This window comes from Hippoglossus hippoglossus, chromosome 24 (genome assembly GCF_009819705.1).
Source record: "Hippoglossus hippoglossus isolate fHipHip1 chromosome 24, fHipHip1.pri, whole genome shotgun sequence".
In the NCBI taxonomy this organism is placed as follows: domain Eukaryota; kingdom Metazoa; phylum Chordata; class Actinopteri; order Pleuronectiformes; family Pleuronectidae; genus Hippoglossus; species Hippoglossus hippoglossus.
In genome coordinates, this window is record NC_047174.1 from 5,337,025 (window position 1) to 5,358,238 (window position 21,214).

General features: G+C 44.5%; 1 protein-coding gene across 2 annotated transcripts in view; it reads right to left on the reverse strand.

Moving 5' to 3' along the window:
• The window catches only part of LOC117757982 (glutamate receptor ionotropic, kainate 2-like), a 59,696-nt gene extending 39,537 nt beyond the window's left edge, over positions 1-20,159 (reverse strand). The window contains exons 1-3 of one of the 2 annotated variants that reach the window (XM_034579241.1): positions 19,639-20,159; positions 1,608-1,775; positions 623-886 (exon numbers count right to left, since the gene is read on the reverse strand). In XM_034579241.1, coding sequence (XP_034435132.1) covers positions 623-886; positions 1,608-1,775; positions 19,639-19,765 — 559 coding nt within the window. In that variant the 5' untranslated portion in view covers positions 19,766-20,159. The remainder of the gene's footprint in view (positions 1-622; positions 887-1,607; positions 1,776-19,638) is intronic. The other variant, XM_034579242.1, reaches the window with a different exon arrangement.
• Positions 20,160-21,214: the final 1,055 nt, after the last annotated feature.

Below are 21,214 nucleotides of genomic sequence, written 5' to 3' on the forward strand. Positions count from 1 at the left end.
CTTACATTAACTTGTCAGGCACATCATGCCAAATCGCTCGTAAATTGCGAATACGCATTTGAATATTGTTATCTTCTCCGCAGCGCTTACACTCTACCTCATAAAGATATCACGGCACTCCGGCTAAAATACGACTGGTCTTTTTAAAATGCACATTATGAGGCACTCCACAAAGTCACAGGATAGACAAAATGGCTCGCAGACACATTTGATAGCCACCCTCAGAGATCAAGTGTCTCCGTGTTATTAATGGCTGTTGTCAGCTCCCACATACTACAATTCTGCATTGCATTAATCTGAAGAGACACTGGGTCATTCTGGGTAATGTGGTTCTCTTTTTTCTTTCTTTGCTGCTGCTCACTCTCCTGGAAGACTGACATGGGCAGCACCTGGAGGACTGAGGCAGAACAGTAAGCTATTGATTTCTGAATTAACTTGACAGGTTACAAAGCACTCGCTGAACTCTGAGCAGCAGTGATACTTTTTTTTTTGTAATTCACCTGGTACAGCCTCCTGCTCTTCTGGACAGTTTTGGGGGTGCAGGGCTTCACACACTGGGCATTCATCATCACACAAAAAAACACAGACAGGACGTGAAGAGGAAGACGGACACCATCTGTACCTGTACCTGTGCTGTCGTCATAGACAACAGTGACCGTCCTCCACTTGAAGAAGTGCACCAGGTCCAGGATGGCTCTGCTGAGGGACGAGAAGTCGGGGTACAGGCTGACGTAGTACGAGTCCCTGTTGTCCGACACCTGGTGCTTCCACTTGGTCTGGACGTGGGGCACTCCCAGAGCGTTGCAGATGGATTGGACTGCATTGGCCGACGAGCTGTGCGAGGGGCCAAAAATGGCCGCCACCCCGAGGGAGAGCTGGTCACATGCTGGTCGGGAAGAAGGAGAGTCAGGTTTTTTGTTTCTGTTATATTTACCACCTTTAAACACTTACTGTTCAGTTTCCGTCCACGTCAAGCCAAAGAACCAAACAAACCAAAACAGACCACAGTCCGACTGATGTGGCGTTTTGGGGGTTGATGCCAATACCGATATTATGGAGTAAAAAATGTCTGATACCGATAAATCAGCCGATTTAAATATTTATATACATATAATTATCAAACTCTTTCAAATGAAAAATGAAAAAGAAATGTAACTGAGGCTTGAGAGTTTACAATTTAAGCATTAACTCTATTATAAATAACTAATAATAAATAAATAATAATTTCCGCATTGTTTTCAAGCTCATATCAACTGATTCTTATCGCCCAACTCATGAAAACGTCTTCCTCTGATGACAAACCAACAGATACTGCGAAGAAATGAGATTTATTAATATTAATAAATGTGAAAATATTAATCACATCAGCAGAAGCTCACAGAGAGAAACTAGTACAGACAACATTACTTAATTAAAACCCCTTGTTCATGTTTCGCGTATCTCATAAAAAGTTGATTTCTTCTCTTCTAAAACCTTATCATGATATAAAGTTATATGAGAAACTAAATAACAGTTTTACTTATCTAGATAATTCCACTGATCAATAATCAATCATGCTTAATTGCAAACAAAACAAGTTGCTGCTAAATGTGTCCGTGATCCCTCACCTTTCCTGGAGGCCTCAAAGCTGTCGAAGATGTTGATTCTCTGGATGTCATAGGTCAGCGTGGTGTTGGGGAGCAAGGTGCGGTTCCTGTTGATTGTGTTCAAGGCAAATTTAAAGGCTAGTTCCTCTGCTCCGGAGGGGCCGCTCTCAATGGATTCAAATATTCCTCCTGTGGGCCGAGAGGGGAAAAAAAACAATATGACCTCAAGTTCAAGAACTCAAGGACTCACAACGGCCAATTCCTTCTCCTGTAATTGCAATAGATTCGTTAACACAAGTGACAATCAGGTAAATGATTGACCTGATCGAGGCAATTACAGCTTGAGCAGTGCTATCGTCTTTCTGTTCTTTAGCACCACTCCCGGTATATGTGCTCTCATATTATTGATGAAATCGAGTTCAGCCCAGTACAGAGCTCAGTCACGCGCTGACATGAGACGGATCTCGGGGCGTTCGGATCCGGTGGGGCTGATTTGCATTCCGTGGCAGTCGTCAGTGTAATTACGGGCAATTAGTTGCGTAGGGAGGTGAGTTCAGGGGTGGGCGCCCTTCTTTAACTCCCTCGCTCAGCCTTGACAGAAAGGTTCACTCTTCAATTTTGCCCAATTGATTCTAATGATTCTCAGATGAGAGGAGGGCAAAGAAAAACAAGAGCGCGGGGATTAAGGAGATTAGGGCGAAAAGACACAAAGATAGAGAAGGAGAAAGAAAGGAAAAGAGAAAGAGAGATAAGAAAAGAAGGACAGGGAAGGTCAATCAAGTCAGAAATTGAGATAAAACATAAAGTATATAATTTTTTTATAAACTTATTTAAAGTTCTAACTATTTTGAGCGCATGATATTTCACTGTTACTTTAGTTGTCGGAGTACCACGCTGTGACTGCTTGAGAAATCTTGTTACCTTTTGGATATATGAGAATCACACCTTTTGCGATGCTCTTTAAGTGTAAACAGCCTCAACACGTAAAAAACAAACAACAAACCCTGTTTCACTGCCGCGCGAGCCAGACGATATAATTAACGCCGCAAAGTATGGCGCCGTCGACTTAAAGCGGCTCCTTTCAGACTTGTCGTTGTTATTTTGAGGAAAAAAACGTTTAATGCTCCAGATGGTCCGTCAGCGTGCTTCAGAATCCTAAACAAAGGAAGACGGCGTTCCAACTGACCCGCTGCAAATGTGTCTCCATTTCAAGATTGTGTCGCAACTAATGGATTTATTTAAATCACAAGAAATGCATGACAGTAAATTTTGTGCTTGGCGATCATTCAAACAAAGTACCTGCTCGTGTGTATGTATTTTTGTTCCCGGTATCTTACAAGCCTATGTATGTGTGAGATTTGGAGAATAAAGTGCATCTTGCTGAGTTTATACCTTCGTGCGAGTTTCATAAATAACAAAATTATTAATCTTCTGTCTGAGGACTTTGAAAATATTGTGCAAGAAACTTATTCGGACGAAAGAAGCACACGGACTTGGAGGAAATTGCCTCTTTACTGGAGGAGGAAATGTTTTGCAACGGTCAACTCTGAGGTTACCGTTGGTTATGTCTGCCTGATATTAAAACAGGTTACAGGTCTGGCGAGCACAGGTTCTCCTTCCCACTTAATTCTGTTTTTCTTTCCTTTTTCTCGGAATATTACGGCTTTATTCTCAAAACCTGTTTTTCTTCAATATGGCCCTGATACTTTGTCGTAGCGAGTCACTTGGGATATATCTAATTCCTACAGATGTTCCTCTCCCAGTTTCTCGATACCAATTCCGAGAGAAGGACTTTGCAATCGGCCGAGTACAGACCCAATAACTTATATAACGTATTTTAACAATTGTATGCTACTAACCCTGTTTGGAAGTGATGATTGCCCTCATTGATGTATGGCTTATTACTTGTGGGGTTTTCCAACGTGAACTATTGCCAAATACTCACATACGCTACATCGATTTGTGTACTTCCCGATATCCGACCTGGCATTTTTTCGGTAGTACCCGATGCTGATATCAGTATCATAACATCTCTACAAATTTTCAGGAGTGAATGGATTCAGTGATGACAGAGTTATCTTACTCAACCATCATTCGACTGAAGTGAAGCTGCCACGTTGTGGATTGCATCACATGTAACAAAATACAATTTTTCAAAAGAGTATTTCTATGTCAAACAGCTCAAACAGCTGTAGAGCAAAGAAACAACTTTCAACTTTCCAAATAAACATGGTAATAAAAAAACAGCTCTAACAGCTCGTGCACCTTTGAGGACGGACTAAATCCTGAGAAAGCTTTTCAGAAATCAAACTTAAAAGAGAGCGGATGAGGGGAGGAAAAGGAAAAAAAAGATGAAAGTAAGGGGTTGTGAGAGCTGCTCTGAGAAACCCTCTCGGAGACAAGAGGCAGAGTTCAGGAGTCCATCCACGGCTCCCACCCTCTCTGAGGACGGAGAGTCGGCTGGCAAATCCAAACTAAGAAAAAAATAAAAAGTTTAGAGCCTGTTTATTGATTCAATTACAGAAAGCGAGGGAAGAGTGAGAAGGAGAGAGGAAGAGACAGAGAGGGAGTGGAGGAAGAGAGAGAGAGAGAGAGAGAGCTTTGCAGGGAGAGACGGCGGCTATAAATAGCAGCAGCGAATGATAGAAAGGGAGAGCAGGAGGGCAGAGAAGATGTCATTTACTTAGGGAGGTGAGCTTTATCACTGTCACCATGGTACAGTCATACTGGATGTTGTCTTTACTGTCTTCATTTTATGGTACTTTCTTTTTTTATTGTCTTTTCTTACACTCAAACACACACACACACACACAGTTTGTGCAGCCAAACCAAAACCCTAACCCCGGACATTCACGATTACCTATTCATGCCTAACCCTAACCCTAACTGTGGCCAATTCATGCATAACTATGACCTAATCACAATTCACATTTTACCCCAAACATTATCCAGGACCACAGACGTTGTACCTCATAAGGACCGGGCTTTGGTCCCCATGAGGTCCACTAGCCCTGACAAGGTCGGTGTTTATGCTGGAGAAGGTCCTACCGAGGTAACAAAAACAAGTACACACACACGACCAGCGAGGCATTCGAGTGCATGTTTTGTGTTTCACCAAAGCACTGAGTGAGCAACAATAATGAAGTTTTCATGTGTCCCCCTGCTATGCACCAGCAGTGTGACGTGAACATGTTGCTATTCGTGGTCATTTCATTACACTGAGATGCCACATTAATCTCCTAAGGAATGAATACCTAAGAATCCCCATTAAAGATGATAGGAATCACGTCAGTCTGGCCTAATAAATCATTATTGTGCCACAGCCCTGAGGGAGCAGACAGGTCTGCAGCGGCCTGTTCAACGAGTCTGAGAAGAGAGCATGGAGCATAAGGATATTAAGTTATGTTCATTGCATTTCTTTGGCACGATGTATAGCTTGGATATGCTGGTTTTAAAGAAATTGTTTTTTTGGAAATCACAGAGGAGGCAAAAACATCCCATTTGGTGTCTCGAGGGGTATTTCAAACATTGAATTACCTTGGAATATGATGGCAAATCAAACAAGAAATGTTTGATTTGATGTTACATGAGCGTAGGGTTTACGTTTTTTAGAGAACACATCTTCAATATTGTTTCTATTGAATGACGAGTCTGATATTTCTTCCCAAACTGGACCAAAAAGACATTATAATAGATTGTAATGTATATTTAGCTTAAGGCCGAACACCCCCGTGTCTCGTATCATCCGTCCTCCCTCTCGCCGCTCGCTGCTGCAGTCTGTCCGATTGCAGGTGTGTGAGTTACAGCTGAGATAATCAGCGTGTGTGTGAATTATGGAGCTGCCGTCGTTGGGACTGGTGTGAATTATGGTGCAAATGAAAGCTCTAAGTGAGTTATGAGCTGGATAATCACCCTGACTAGAAAACAGACAGAGTGTCTCTCAGTGTGTGTGGGTGTGTGTGTGTGTGTGTGTGTGTGTGTGTGTGTGTGTGTGTGTGTGTGTGTGTGTGTGTGTGTGTGTGTGTGTGTGTGTGTGTGTGTGAGAGAGAGAGAGAGAGAGAGCATAAAGTTGAAATGAAAGTGTTGTGTGGGAGGGTGTCTCCTCTATGTAAATTTTATTCTCTTTTAATGTTTGCTCACACTTAATCATTGTGGATTGATCATAAAACTGGTTTCTGACAGAAATGGAGTTAATTTGAAATTAGTCTCAGTAAACAGAAACCACTCACCTCTGAAGGTCGTACATACATCACATAGTACCGTGTATTAGTACTAAGTATATTTTCAGTACATACATATTCTAGACATTTGTGACTTCAGTATACTGTGAATAATAGCAGGGAGGATTATTTACTACTAACAGATCTTTGAATGAAACTACACTTAGCTCTCTTTACTTGCTCTGCTACAAAGGAAGATGAGAGTCACACATGTTGCCATGGCGACTGATGCATCTATTATATGACACTGGCAGTTTTGGAATCTGAACAGCTGATTGGTGGAGGAAGGGCGTTGAGATAGCGTGGACGGCCTGTCTCTGTGACTAATGACCAGCAGCATAGCTGCAGGATGGCGGTGGGCTATTGGGGGGGGTGGGGGGGGGGGCTGCCATGGCAACCAGTGAGCAAACTTGTCGCTAGGGCAAGTAGCTCGGGTATGCACATGGAGTCAGTGTTTAGGCTTTAAGACCCACCCACCACCCCCCAGCCCCCTGGCCTGCTTCTGTCTCCCCTCCGTCTTCCGGCGGTGAGGACCAGCGCTCGGAGCCAACAGGCAGGCGGCAAAAGTGATGGAAAGGCTCCGTAAATATCTCAGAAATTCTCAGTGGGAGCGCTCCCGTGACATGTTTGTCAGTGAATGGGACATGATGCATGAAGGCCTGCGGAGCGTCGCCGCTGCTGGTCATTAATCTGAAGCTCCCCTTGTGGTGGACTGACCTTCCTACGCGGCACAAGGGCCAATTCTCTCTCTCCCTGAAGATCCCCAGAAATCTGACCGGGGCACGGGATACATCAACTGAGCCCTGCGCTCACCAGGGCTGTGATATCACACAAAAAAGCCATCATCACTGAATAAGAGTCACTGGAAAGCTGTTTGTACAGATATAGGGCAGAACTTCATTTGTTCTTCATCCTTTACGAGTGACGTCCTTTTCTATCCACTTCCTCAGGCCTTGGCTCAGAGATAATATTTTACACAATGCTGTTTTTTGTAAGATCAAGATAAGGAAAGTACCAAAATTGGTTAACAGAGGTTTTTTTATTTTTATAAGATGATACCAAGTATATTCTTGGTTGAATCCAACCCATGACTTTATCTTAATGGTAAAAGAAACTGATTAGAATACTTTCATTGGTAAAGTCAGGGGAATGCTGGTGTTATAAAGCATGAAAGATCAAGACATCAAAAGATCCATAACCTGGAAACATGGTTGATAACTCCACTTCATATGAGCAAAAAACAAAAGTCAATGAATCTTGTGACTCTGCAATGAATCAATAATTTAATCAACCGCCCTGTTCAGAGTTATGGAAACTGAACCCAGAGAAGAAAGCAGCTCATGCGAACAAGAGTTGAACTGTTGTTGTTTGACTTGTTCTGCGTGTTACTGGTATTTTCCTCCAGAATAGAATCACTCCCGTCACCCTAAAGCCTCTTGACACTGGCCGGGACTGTCACCTGCCACTGCTGGACGCTAAGCCTCAGGCTGACTCACACACTCGCAAAGACACGTGTGGAACACACAGAATCACGCACTCCGGAGAGATTGAGCCTAAACAAACCTGTCAGGTAAGAAACAACTGAGTCCGAGGGATAATGTGACCGATGTGAGAATTTAAAGCCCACGCCTGCGGCATTCAAAGACACCTCTGTTCAGTTGCACTCAGGGTAATAATTAGCTCTACCGTGGCCAAAAGATCAATCTCATCCATCTCTTATAATGAGCGCACACACACACACACACACACACACACACACACACACACACACACACACACACACACACACACACACACACACACACACACACACACACACACACACACACACACACACACACACACACACAAACACACAAACCCTCATCCCTGACCCGGCTCCAAGTAGGAAACCAGTGATCATATAACATGTATTAAGTCTGTGCACTGGCAACAGATGTGCTAATTTGCCAGACTCTCTCGATTCATAATAATGTGCCAGCTCGCTCCTCAAAATATGTGCTAATTTGCAAAGGGCTCATTGTGGATGTGCTAAACTACCGGCTGACATTTTGTGTGCTAATTTGTCAAGCAGGGACCCCTTTTGGTACTAATTGTGCCAAACTGTGAGTACACTTCCACAGGCCTCGAGTCGCTGGAGTCTCACACGGCTCCAGCCCTGCTCGCAGTTTCCAGCCTCTCCACTGCTCTCGAGTCGTGAATGCGACAGGAAAGAAATACCAACCACTGTGAAAATAAGACGTGCAAAGCGCTAAGTGCTTGCCTGCGCACAAATAGAAAGACACACTCACACGCGCGCACACACACACACACACACACACACACACATGCGCACATTACACAGAAATATGTGCCGGCTCTTGAGAATAGACAGGCTCCTTCAAGAAGTCGATTGTTATGATGGTTATGTCGTGTCATTAAATGCACATGCACTCACACTATGGTCTGTTCCTCAGCGTATACTCTCACAAACACGAGGCCATAAATATGTTTTTATATGATGATGTGTTATATTAAAATGCACTGTCTTACTGAAGCGTTTGAGTAAACATACATGTTGGTGAACAATCATGCTCAGACGCAGTGACAGGCAGGTTTAGCAGTGACACACACTCACACCCACAGTGTGAAGCTCTTCTCCCTGAAATCCACATGGACACAGTCTTTCATTCCCTGAAATTGATCCATCAATATTTTTGCAAAAACGCCCATTATTCTATTTAAAGCTGCAACCTTTGATCATCCAGTCAGATAATACGATGGATATTATTTTCAGTTGACTGATTAATTGTTTGTTGTCCACAAAGACATCCCAAAATAGATTTTTTTCTTTTTAAAGCCCAGGGTGGTGTCTTAAAATAGTATGTTTTGTTTTGTCAGACAGAAAAGAAACATGTGGCATGAAAATAAAAAAACAATAAATCCATCACATATTTTCTCTTGTATGAAATTGTCATTGTTATTCGTGGAGGTGAAAGATGAAACCCCAGAAATTCAATGCAATTTATAATCACAGAAAACAAAGCTAAGAAGCAAATCTTCTCATTTGATACGTTCAAACTTATTATTCATGCTGCACAATAAATCACATAACACATCTTGTTCCTGCCAGCTACTCTCCAGCTATGGAGCACCAGCATTAAAGAAGCTCTTTGCATGTGAAAACGATTAAAGTGTAGATATTTACTGATGTGCACAAATCAGCGGAGGCACACAGGGCAGAAGAAACGAGCCGTTATAGTGTCTGTAGTATAACATGCGGAGAGGTGAGCTCTTCCTCAGGCACTGCTGAGGAGCAGTCAAGCTTCAATAAATCTCTTTCACTCTTTGCAAGCAAGGAGTTTCCAATTGTCTTTATGTTGCATCTCTGTGGGTCACTTTGAAAATCCTTCTCCCCACTCCCCATCCTTCTCCGTCAGTTACCAAAGCTGAGAATAATGGCGATTTTCCAGCTTCTTTTTTTTTTTTTACGCATCCTTCACATCCTCCCTTAACGTCCCATAACCCTAACCCTATTCCAGGCTATGACAAGAAATAGAGGATTTAACGATGGGAATTTGATTTATACAAACAAATAGATTCTGTAAAATGGGGACAAAACAGGAAACTAATAGCACTTAAGCGCCTTTCGCACGCTGTAGGTTTTATGATCCTTAGAACTCGCACACTCGATCCTTCGAATATCTGACTTCCAAGTATGAGTATTCCCAAAACTGCTGCCCCCAGGATATAAAGTTCAAGTAAATAAGACAAATCCCAAATCTGCAGGCAGGAGCTTTTTCCGCCGACACAGAAACAGGTGATTTAGCTGTGATATACAGGCCACAGGGAGCGAGAGGGACTGCTTACTGAACAGAGCGCCTCCTGATGCTTTATGCCTTCACCCGTCGCTGCCATTTCTCTTTCCATCTCCCCATATTTCCTTTCCTTTATCAAAACGCCACGTACACACACACATCATCCTCCTCGCCGCCTCTGACTGGAGTACATCTCACGGTGGCCTCGGCAGGTGACAGATGGCGACCTCACAGCACTGCTCCCTGCAAACTGAGTTTTAATCAAGCCTAAGCACGTGTGAGAGATGCTAATTATCCACTGCAGGCTCCGAGAGGCAGGAGTCCAGCCTTGAGCGCATTGTAACTATGCCCGTGCATGTGCATCTCGGTTTTATAATCAATTTTCTCGTTGTGATAAAAGCATTTTTTTGCCATTTACGGCCGCCGAGAAGCGTGAGGCAGGATGGGCTGGTGTGTCTCCGGCGTCCCCGGACACTCCAGCCCTCGGGCTGTAACGCTCACCAAAATAAATATAGATGAGAACCTGAGGAACAGTAATCTTCAAGTCTTAAAACAAACTCTCTGAAAGTTAAGCAGTAGGATTTCCAACTGTCTCTCTTCCTCCTCGCCAGAAATCGGTTTGCAAAGACTCTCATCTCCCTTCTGTGCCATCTCTGAATATTTACATTTCACCATCTGAAGAGAAAGTGAATAAAAACCCACTCTCTTGCACGAATCCAACATATATTTCACTGCAGCCGACCTCGGCCTATTGAGCTAAAAAAGAAGTTCAATTTATAATGTTGCAATTAGGTCACAGCAAATTATGTGAGACTCTATCATCCCCTTTACTCGCTTCTCTGCTCTCATTCTAATTCTCACTGTTCTGGCGCTCATCAAAATGACCCTGTATTACACTCTCCCCATTGTAACTTTGGACAAAATGGCTGTAAAATTAGACTTTCTTTCTTGTAGAAGGGCAGATGTTATCTGCTGTCAGAAGCAAAGGTCAAGAATTAATTCAGGAGGCGGCTCTTTAATGCTCACAGCTGGGTTTTCAGGGACGATAGAGAGGAGGAATAAAAAGGGGACGTTTGACAGGATCTTTGGTAAGAGATCCTTGCACAGAAGAAAAGTATTATTTAAAGATACAGGAAATGACACAGAGGCTGGTTGAACTTGAAAATGCTAAAAAACTTGATGTGGTAAAATATATCGAGTGAATGCAACAATAATGTTTTAATGTTAAACTGCAATCATTAGGAGAGTCATGGGTTGGTGGTTTAAACAGGAGTTATCATACTGTGGTATCTGTGGTATCAAAGCCATTTCTGCCATTAAAGGATATGGAGACTGAAGGAGGCAATATGAGGACAGGTTTCAGATACCGTGCAGACCCCGACCACGTCCCCTATGTGTGGGATACACTGTCAAGCAAGTCAGAGGGATGAAAGAACGTGCATCTCAAACGAGGAATCGTACCTTTGTGTGCAAGGACACTGAGAGCAGCGGACGAGAGGAAGAAGCGCTTGATGATAGTGAGAGAGAACAAAGTGGAGGGGACGGCACTGGAGACAAGCTGAGAGCCAAAGGGAGACAAGGACGACGCAGAGGACAGAGAAGGACGAAGGCAAGGAAGCAGGGGGAGAGGAAGGGAAAAGAGAACGGGCAGAACATTCCATGTTCTGGATTCTGCATTGATTTGAGGCTGGACGTGCACCTCGCCGTCACACTTCCTCCTTCACAGCCTGCCGGACGTGTTCGAGGGGATAACAACAGGTGACGGGCACGGCGGCTGAAGATGGAGTAAGCTGTGGGAATTTCGCAGATGGCAGATGCTTGTGCAAAAAAAAAAAATGGGGAGAGTTTGGAGAGGGAGGGAGGGGGGCAGGGGTAAGAGGAGGCGGTGGCGGCGGAGGGGCGGGGCGTGACAAAAAAAAAAAGAGATGAGCGAGGGGAAACGAAAGAGTGAGAAATGGAGAATAAAAGAGGTCACAGGAGGCAGATAAAAGACACTCAATTAAACGTCTGAATGGATGGCCCATTAGACCTGAACAGACACCTGCATCCTCCCCCGCCCCCCCTCGCCGCAGGGCAGGAAAATGTCAGCCCCTGCTTTGGGTTCATCAGCCTCCCATTAGCCACCGCCATACACAAGCTAGCGGATAATCACAGCTACAGGTACAAGTCAATATGCTACACTGTGCTGCAAAGGTGTGTCAATTATTCCTGCAACACGCACACGGGGGGGGGGGGGGGGGGGGGGGGGGGGAAGAGAGGACGGAAGAAATGAAAGAGGAAAATAGCCAGAAGCACAATGATAAAAAAAATCACTGAATAATGAAGTTCCACCAACACGAACGCTCACTTTCTTTACAACACACAAGAAAATATATCTATTGAGGATAAATGCGCAAAAAAAAAAAGACAGAGGAGGCGGAACAGTCGGAAAATTAAAAGTCCGTCTCTTAATCCTCCTGATCTGCAGTCTGCCGCTCATTTCACCATTTCTCACATTCATTCACACCCCGTTGAGCAGGAAATTCAAAGTCTTTTGTCATGTTCAGAGAGCGCTGGCCGGGCGTGGGCATATCTCACCGTTCAGCGTGCGAGGGAAACGCAGGAGACCGGCTTCATTATGCCTCCTCAGAAAACTTAAAACAGAGCGTGCTGGGAAATCAATCCGAGTCTGCTCCAGTCCACCGTGTGTGTGTGTGTGTGTGTGTGTGTGTGTGTGCGTGTGTCAGGGGCCAATTGTTGAGTCAACCAAAGAAGGGGGACGTTTGTTATGGAGGAGGTTGTTGTTTTGTCTGTTTGTGTGTTGGCAAGATAACGCAAACAGTACTCAACCGATTTCCATTCAATTTAGTGGAGGGGGTGCAGCGGGAGCCAAGGAAGAACCTTTTCAATTTTGGTGCAATCAAAGAATAATTCATGGATCTTGATGAAAATGATTGTGTGAACTTTGGTGCAGCTTGATTGAATTGAAGAGGACCGCTGGGCCTTGGCAGAGGTCTGCGCTCTCCTGAGTGTTATTCTAGTTTTGACTGTGAGTGACCAACAGTGGAACACACACGCGTCAGCCATTAATCTTTGTCAAAACGTTTCCAAAAATGAAGTCGGATCTTTTTAATGTCTCATCTTCTGCGTTCTTTTAACACTAAAGTCACTAAATCAGACACAAATCCGCTGGTTTCTTTCCTGCGTGTCTCCTCTTTCACTTTCCTCTGGCAAATACCTTCGAACACCAAAAGAATGGATGGATGATTAAAGAACGCCACAAAACCACTTCAAGAGAATAGGAGAGAAAAATGAAATTTCCCATCACAGGGGGATGTTTTGCATAGCCCTGGTGGATCGTGGATAATAGAGTGTCATGCTGATTCAAAGAACATGATTTTAAGTAAGCCTGCCTCAATACGTCCTCCCCCAGAGCCCATTTCCCCGTGTGTCCTTGATTCAGACGGAGAAGCGTTCTCACATCCAAAGGGCTGTGCTGCTGTCAATGGGGGCCGAGAATTCTCTCTTTCAGCCAGTCGCTCCCCTCCTCCTCCCTCTCGCTGCTTTATTCCGCTGGCTGTGGATGAAGGCGAATCGCCGCATCCTAACCTGATCGGCGCCTCACATCATACCCAACACAGCCGGAGGGCTTTCTGTAATCGATTGACTTCTGAATCCCATGTAGTTTGGACGTCAATGCTTTCATTTACGGTTTATGTGCCTTCCAGAATGCTTACTTGGTCTGTGTGCCTGGCAGCCGCACTCGAGTGTCTCTGTTTGCAGGACACATCGGGACACAGGCTTGAATTCATGTGGATGAAATCAAAAATGCGTATTTACATCTGAGCCCCTTTAGCAGCAAAAGACAATCGATGAGCCCTCAAGCAAACACATGAAACATTTACTCCAGCTCCCGAACGGCATCATCACCGGCTTCCACAAGAAGCCACTGAAAAAAAAAACTGTTTGTTTGCCTCTGAGCGATCACTTAATAATTAATTACCACAGGTGAGCTCCTGCAAAGTTAAAGATCTCATATCGCAGAGAAAGGCGCGACACTGCAGCGAGAGGAATTTCTCAAAATCGCTTGAAGCGCAGACCGTTACGAATCAAACTGAGAGTAAAGGAGCGAGTGCAGCTGAGTTTGGACGGAACTCGGATGTCGAGACGAGAACTAATGTCGGCATCAGATCCAGAGAGAAGTCCCTGCAGCTTGTCGCAGCTTAAAGTCGTCATCAATTCAAGGCAACACATTAATATAATCAACTCCAAGTTTCCACCTTAAAGTACATATTTGTGTTTTTTTGCTCAGCGTCCATGTTTGCGTTGTCACAGATGGTAACCTGTGATGGATACACAGTGAAAGGGGCATGTGGGACTTGGCAGTGGTTCATTGCTGCGCTGCCAGTTTCTGTCGTCTCGTCTATCGCTATGCAAACATATTGATTTTTATTGATTCCCGCCATCTTACGCTCCAGTGGAAGTGGAGACAGCCAAACACGTAATGAGACATAATGGATCATTTCATTGGAGGCTAATGAAAATACATATTTGGATTTCTTCCCCCCCTGAGGACCCTGCAGGGATATTTGTGCCATAATGTTTCTTTTTTTTAAAAAGCAGTTTAAATTCCCTTTTTAAAAAGGTACTTCGTGAAAATCTGTAGTCTCGGGCAAATTTTCAACTTGCTAATGCTACATTGCTGACATTTATTCTGAGCTGCGGTGCGTGACTCCTGGCCTCCCACTGCATTTCCACAGCGCACTCGACTGTCCTTCCTGCCTCTTTTCAGAGAAGCCATCACAAAACAGTAATAAAAGAGCACAAGTGAGAGTGGGCTGAGAGTGGACTGCTCTGAGGCAAACTAATCTATCTTTACTCCGTATCTGCAGGCCTCAACACTCACTGTTTTTCTTCTCGCTCGCACTTTACTCCCTCCCTCCCTCCGACAAACACTCTTGTTTTTCTTACACCTCTCTGTGACTTTCTCCCCCCCCCCCCCTTTGGTGGGCTTGTGAGAAGGACGGCTCTGGTTAAAAGATGCAAAAGAGGGGAATGATTCCTTGTGAGGAGTTTCAGCTCTGACCGTCAGTCAGCCTCGAGCCAGACGACCAGGGCAGACACGCTGCAGGGTTCTCCTCAGGGGACATTTTCAAAAAACAATCGCACATATAACCTATGACCCCTCTGATATGCAGGGAACTCCCAGAGTGACAATGACAAGAAGTGATAGGCTGTGAATAATGAAAGCCTGTGTAGAAATCAAGCTGTCCACGAAGCAGCAGACGAACAGGACTCCGAATAAAAAAACAATTTGTTAGAGGAGGCACGTTGTGTTGGAACCGGTTCCCCTGCAAACAAAGTCAATCATCTAAAGCCACCTTGAATGTAAATAATCTTTTTCCAATGTAGCTGGTAAATCTGAAAAAAAGAAAAGAAAAAAAGAGACTTGATTCTAACCACTGCAAGAAAACTAATTTCATACCTCACAGATATTTTCCATTTTCAAAATGCCAGGAAATCTGCAACCTGAATTAATCACCATTGAGCCTTTTGTAACTGAGGCATGACAGCAAGACCTTCAAAGACTCAGGACTGTAAACATGTTTTTAGAAATCCATCTCGATATTTCCCTGCTTCCAGCCCATGTGTGGTGCCGCATGCTAATGTACGACAGATCTCCTCTTTGTTCTTGAAACCCACAGCGGGTATTTTTAAACCATGGAAATCATTTGCCAGCAGAGAAGAGATAGTTTCATATAAGCTATGGCAAGGCCAAGTGACACATGAATATTTTAAGCGGCTTTGTGCCTATTTAAGTGTGTTTGCCGTGCACACGCTGGCAGAGGGCCAGGGCACGGGGTGATATCCATAATTCCCACGAACCCAAACTAAACTCCGGCACGCTGATAATTCAGGCTGGAGGAAAGGAAAAGCAAAATAAAGTCAATTAACTACAAACTCCCCTTGAATTTGCTCCCTCTATACTCCTGCTTGTTCTTATAGCTTGTAATTTTGCCGCAGTAGTTTACGGGGGATGAAAAGAGTCCTAAATATTAGGGAACACAACAGAGGACAGGGCGTTGTGGAAGTACGCAGATAAACTTAGCTCGCACCAGCGGGGATTGTGTCTTTTGCCAATGGACTGAAACACACAAAAAAAGAAAAGACTTGATTTCTTTTCCAAAATGAAAAGACAATGTTGTGTTTTGGTCATAAATATTCCCTGGCATGGCTGAGCTGGGAAAACATAAACATGAGCGGGAAATAAACAAACATCTCTGAGTCCACAATGCTTTCAGCAGCAGTCGACAGCCGGGGGGGGGGGGGCACACTGCATCTGCCAATGTTGTCTGTAGATGGTGGTGATAACGTTACCACTCAGCCACAACATGCCGCAGACCTACTATGGACATTAAAAATACAACACTATCTAACCATCTCATTTCCACTGTTGACATTTGTTGCCTTTGATTTTGTCGCCGTGTAATTGACATTTAATGAATAAGACATGTCTGTAAATAAAACTCAATCAACTCTAATGAAATGGCAGATATGATGAGTCACTGCTTACTGAGCATTTGTTGTGGGGAAGGCTAAAAAAGATCATGTAAATATGGCTCCGTTTCCCTGGAATTAAGCTCAAATGAGCTCCGTTAATTTGTTGTCACACCATAATTCATCTTTAGCGCAGCCCTGAATTTTCACCTCGCTGAATCCTAACAAGCAATCGAGAAGGTTGAACTTTCACAATAATGGCTTCGTAAAATACAAAATTATGGACGCCAAACATCGTTCAGCTTGCAGAGTCACTGCCGGGAATTTAAGGTGTTAGATTTCATTTCTTGAGTAAAGTGGACATTTTACAGCTTTTTCCTTCAGCCTACGAGAAAACCAAAACTGCAACTCCAAATAAACCTCCCCCACTTTGTTCCTGTTCTCTGAGATCCTTAGCCACAAAGTCTCATTCAGTTCTCGAAATGTAGGTGTGATCTAGTTAGAAAAAGAGCAGTCTCGCTGAAGCAGATTTTATTACACCTTGTAAGGGCTGCACCGGGTCCATTTCAGCATCTAACTAAATGAATTACCTGTATGATTTATAAATGAGGAAGCCTGAACACAATAATCCAATTCTGTCTGGGAATTAGCTCAGCGTATTTGCCTGCAGCTGGTGGCCTGTACACTTCTTGTTGTTTTTTTTTTCCCCCCCTCACTCTCTGACACTTGTCGCTCCGCGCGGTGAGACCGGTGCTGTGAATACAAAGGGCCGACTATGCTCTGGTGTGTGCGTGTAAAGGTCTCGTTCTGACAGGAGAACAGTGGTAGTACAATGTGAACTGCCTGTCTGCGCAGAATGGAACCTGGGCAGGGAGGGAGCAGACAGCCCAACGGGGGAGCTGACCTCCTCATATGGCCAGCCTCTTGCAGGAGCAGCTGGGATCTATCTGCTGATAAGGCACATGCTGCAGGACGGGGGAAAGCACGGGAAACGGACCGGCGGGCCCCGATGTTTCTCAACGCAACTCGGCATCTCCCCCGTCTCCCCCGAAGCACATGCACTGACATACATCTTACTTTCTTGATAAAAATCGCCCACACAAAACTGTATCTTCATCTGTCTTTCTCCGCTCAGCCCCTTTACAAGCAAACCGAGACAAGATAAGTATATCATCTTTTCAAAAGACAACGAAGAAATGGAGCAATCTTACAGCGGGTAGATGTGAAGAGGATGTTTGACTGTCAAGGGAAGGCACACACAAAAAAAAAAAACTGGAGCTTTTTTAAGCAACATAGGCTGACAGGGAGTTGGTCCCTGTCCGTGGTCCTGAACAGGCGGATCGGGGCTGGTTCAGAAACTGGGACGGAGATCAGATCTTTTTCACGAGGGTCATTTCACTGGCACCGACACAACAATAATCAAATAATAATAATCAAACATGAGCTCTGCCTCAGAGCAAAAGATTTCCGTCAACTGAATCACCTCTTATCTCGCGTGGTCCCGTCTATAGAGATCCCCTCCAGATTCAACATGTCAGGCAACATATTGCTTACGTCGCGCAACGCCCACACAAACACACAAGATACAAATGATTACATTTATTCCTTGTTCCTTGTCAGTCAAGCATCCGCTCCACATGTTTCCTGTCAGAGAATCGCTGCGTATACGTCAAATATTCGCACAGACTGAAAAAAATATGAAATAATCAAACCTGAGCTTTGCCTCAGAGCAAAAAGATTTCAGTGACCTGAATCACCTCATATCTCGCATTATGTCTATCCATATTCTCACACTCACACACTCTCTTGTACTTCTATCTACGAGGACACTCATTGGCATTATACATTCCCTATAGACCCTTACATTGACGTTGACCATCCAAACTAAATGCCTAACCCTAACCTAAACCTATTTCTAACCCTAAACCAATGAGCAAGTATTAACCCTCAAACAGTCCATTGAAAAACCAGACAAAATGCCCTCACTCTGTAAGGTATAAAGAACACACACACACACATATTACATACATATATATTACATACATATATACAGTATCACCCACACATATATTTACATATATACACACATACATACTCACATATACACACACACATATATATTAGGATTAAAAGGATGTGTTGTCAACATAATGATATAATGAAATATACATCCCGTGTTCCTGTCCACTTCACATCTCTCCCTGTCAGAATAGGCGCGTATACCTCAAATATTACTGTTCCCTTTTCTCTCCCAGGATTTCAGTCATTAGCCCATTTGCCGGCTTGGAAACTTTGGTGTCAAATACTATTACGCTGGGACGTCGCCGTCCCCCCCAGGATTACTTTACTGACGCCCGGCGTCTGTCAGACAACGTGTGAGACGGGAAATCGCTCGTCGGGCCGAGGATGCAGCGGGAGGAAAAGCACATCCCGTTGCCATAGCGGCGGCTCTCGCGGACGCAGCCTGACTCTTAAACAGGGCCCTCGGGGGAGCTGGGGATTGTAAGGATGTGTTGTCAACACTTGATGACATCCGCTGTCAGGAGGGGCTCCCCTGTCACTCCGTGATGTTCCCTGCACATGCGACAAAATGCAGCCATCCTGAGACGGATCGAATTAAGCAACAGTTGAAACCACCAGAGGCCGCGATTTAGTGGGTTTTTTATGGAACAGAAAGAAATGGTGTTAATTGCGGTGTTACTGCTATGAATCAGCAACAAAGCCACTGGAGGAGCAGCTGTTGAAGAACTATACTGTAATAATCAACATTAGGCTAATTATACATTTCTTCTGCCGATAGGTGCTCTGTAGTTCTTGAAGAGAAGTGGCTAATCAACTTTCACCAGATCAGTGAGAGTGATGATTATCTGCACTTAACAGTTATGTGGGGACATTTGTGACTCAGCCAATCACCACTGGAACTGTCCTTTAAATCAAAGCCAATAAAACAAACAGACACATCTAAATAAACCACTTCTAGCGGTTCATTGGGATTAAGGATAACAAAAAGTGGTGCTGTCTGGTCTATCGATTGGCCCATGTGACAGATCAGAGTTATCGATCCGTAATGTCTGCATGTAAACATTTACTGCAGGGGACGTGTCGGGGTGTCAGCAGTTTAAATGAGGCAGTGGAAGATACAAGAGTCCGTGAGGATCCTGGATGTTTGGGTCGAGTTTCATCCGCTGCGTATCCCCCGAGCTGTTGCGTTGCGAGAGGCACCTTCTGGTCATAGCCACAGTTGATTTTCTTTCCAAAGTTTACTGTAACACCGGTTTGAAGGTTTGTGGAAAACCCCATTCCCCCTTCACGGTGTCATGCGTGTTGCAGAAAGGCACACGGGACAGTGCCACGAGACATTATGAGATAATAAAGATCCAGAAATATTATTTGTTGCGTGCAGGTTTTGCAAACTCTACCGTCAATTGCAAGACGAGGGATACGAACGGGACGAAAACAGAGCATCGATGTCGTTACACCGTGGATTTCCATACATGCAGGCACCGCGTGATCACACATCGCTACAGCTGATATCGTGTCATAAACCAAAAATCTTACCGAATCTCAAAACGTGTGGCATCCCGCGAGTGTATCCAAGAAGCAGCAGCAGCAGAAGCGGGATCAGCCTGAGGTTGGACCTGAAAACGAGACTGGTTATCATCAGATGATGGGAGGTAATCTTCATGTTGTTGTGGAAAAAAAAAAGAATGCACAGTGGTTTAAACCCCCCCGGTGCGCGGGTTCGATTCCCCCGTAATTCTTCTCCGGTCGCTGGGCAAGGCAGGGTGACGGCGGCCCTGGATGCGCAAGATCACGGCATGGTCACTTGCGCTCTCCCTAAATCCATTAGCAGTCCCGGCATGATCCCTTCCACCGTCTCCTTCTCCTCCTTCACTGCGCCAAGAAACAACAATCCTCCGGGTCGAGGGACGGCGGGACATCCATGTCGAAGGGTACGGGTCCAGTGGGGAGGGGGCTGAGAGAGAGAGCCCCAAAGCATGGGCTGTGGGAGATGAGCTGGAGAGGCTTGGTGAGGAGCCGGAGAGCGCCGAGCAGAGGATACAGCAGCGATATGCAGCCCCCTATGAGGCGCTCTGGGTTGCTTGCGCTCCCATTATACTGCACTGCTGCACAGGCTCTGACGTCGAGCCAAGGTTAGTGTTGTGAACGCGCACCAGAGAGGGAGAGATGGGGGGGTGGGGGGTATGGATAGAAAGAGAGGATGAGGTGGGGAATGAAGAGAGGGATGGATGGATGGGTTGAGAGAAAGGTAGAGAAGGGGGAGAAAAAATGGGTAAGGTGAGGGAAAAACTTTATTTCATATCATATTTTTAGGCTGCTTTTTTTTTTGTTGTATCAGTTTCTTCCATAACTCAAGTGGCACCAAGCTCACACACATGTTAGCAACATTCACGAAACCAAAGCAATCTGCTGTAACCGATGTAAAGTTATTTGTTTACTGATCGATTATGACCATCTCGTCAAATGGGATCATCTAATGTGATAAAGGGAAACTTCAAACTCCATCGAACGCTGTTTTTTAAAAATATTCTCTTTTCAGGACCATGGACAGAGACCAGTGGCGGATCTAGGATTTTTCTAAATCAGGGGCAATAAAAGGCACCAATTTACACAAAGGGCTCAACTATATGTTCTACATCCGTGCACACGTCCTGGTTCCGTAAGGTGCACATTTAAGTCATTCCTTAACTCTATAACTTTGAGTAAAACCACATAATACTGAATATATGGGGAAAATTGTTCCCTGTTTAAGTACATTGCGTATTTTCAAAAAAGCTTAGAAAATAAACATTCTTAAATCCTTTTTATATATATTTAGTTTTGTTCGTAAGTGACTTGTTTATTTATTTTTCTAAAAAGACTACTGACAGTTCAGGGGCACTTCAGGGGCCAATCAGATTTCAGCTGGATCCTCTGCCTCAGAGTTCAAACTTTTGTACCAAGATTTAAACCAATCGGAGGTTTCCGCTCATTGGCCGTTTGTACAGGCATTTCCTGTATTGGACACAAAAGAACACAACTCTGTACCCACGGCACATTTGGCAACCACACAAGTGATGTAATCTCACGCCTGCAGGATATCATTGTTCTCCCGTACACCCAAGTAAGATAT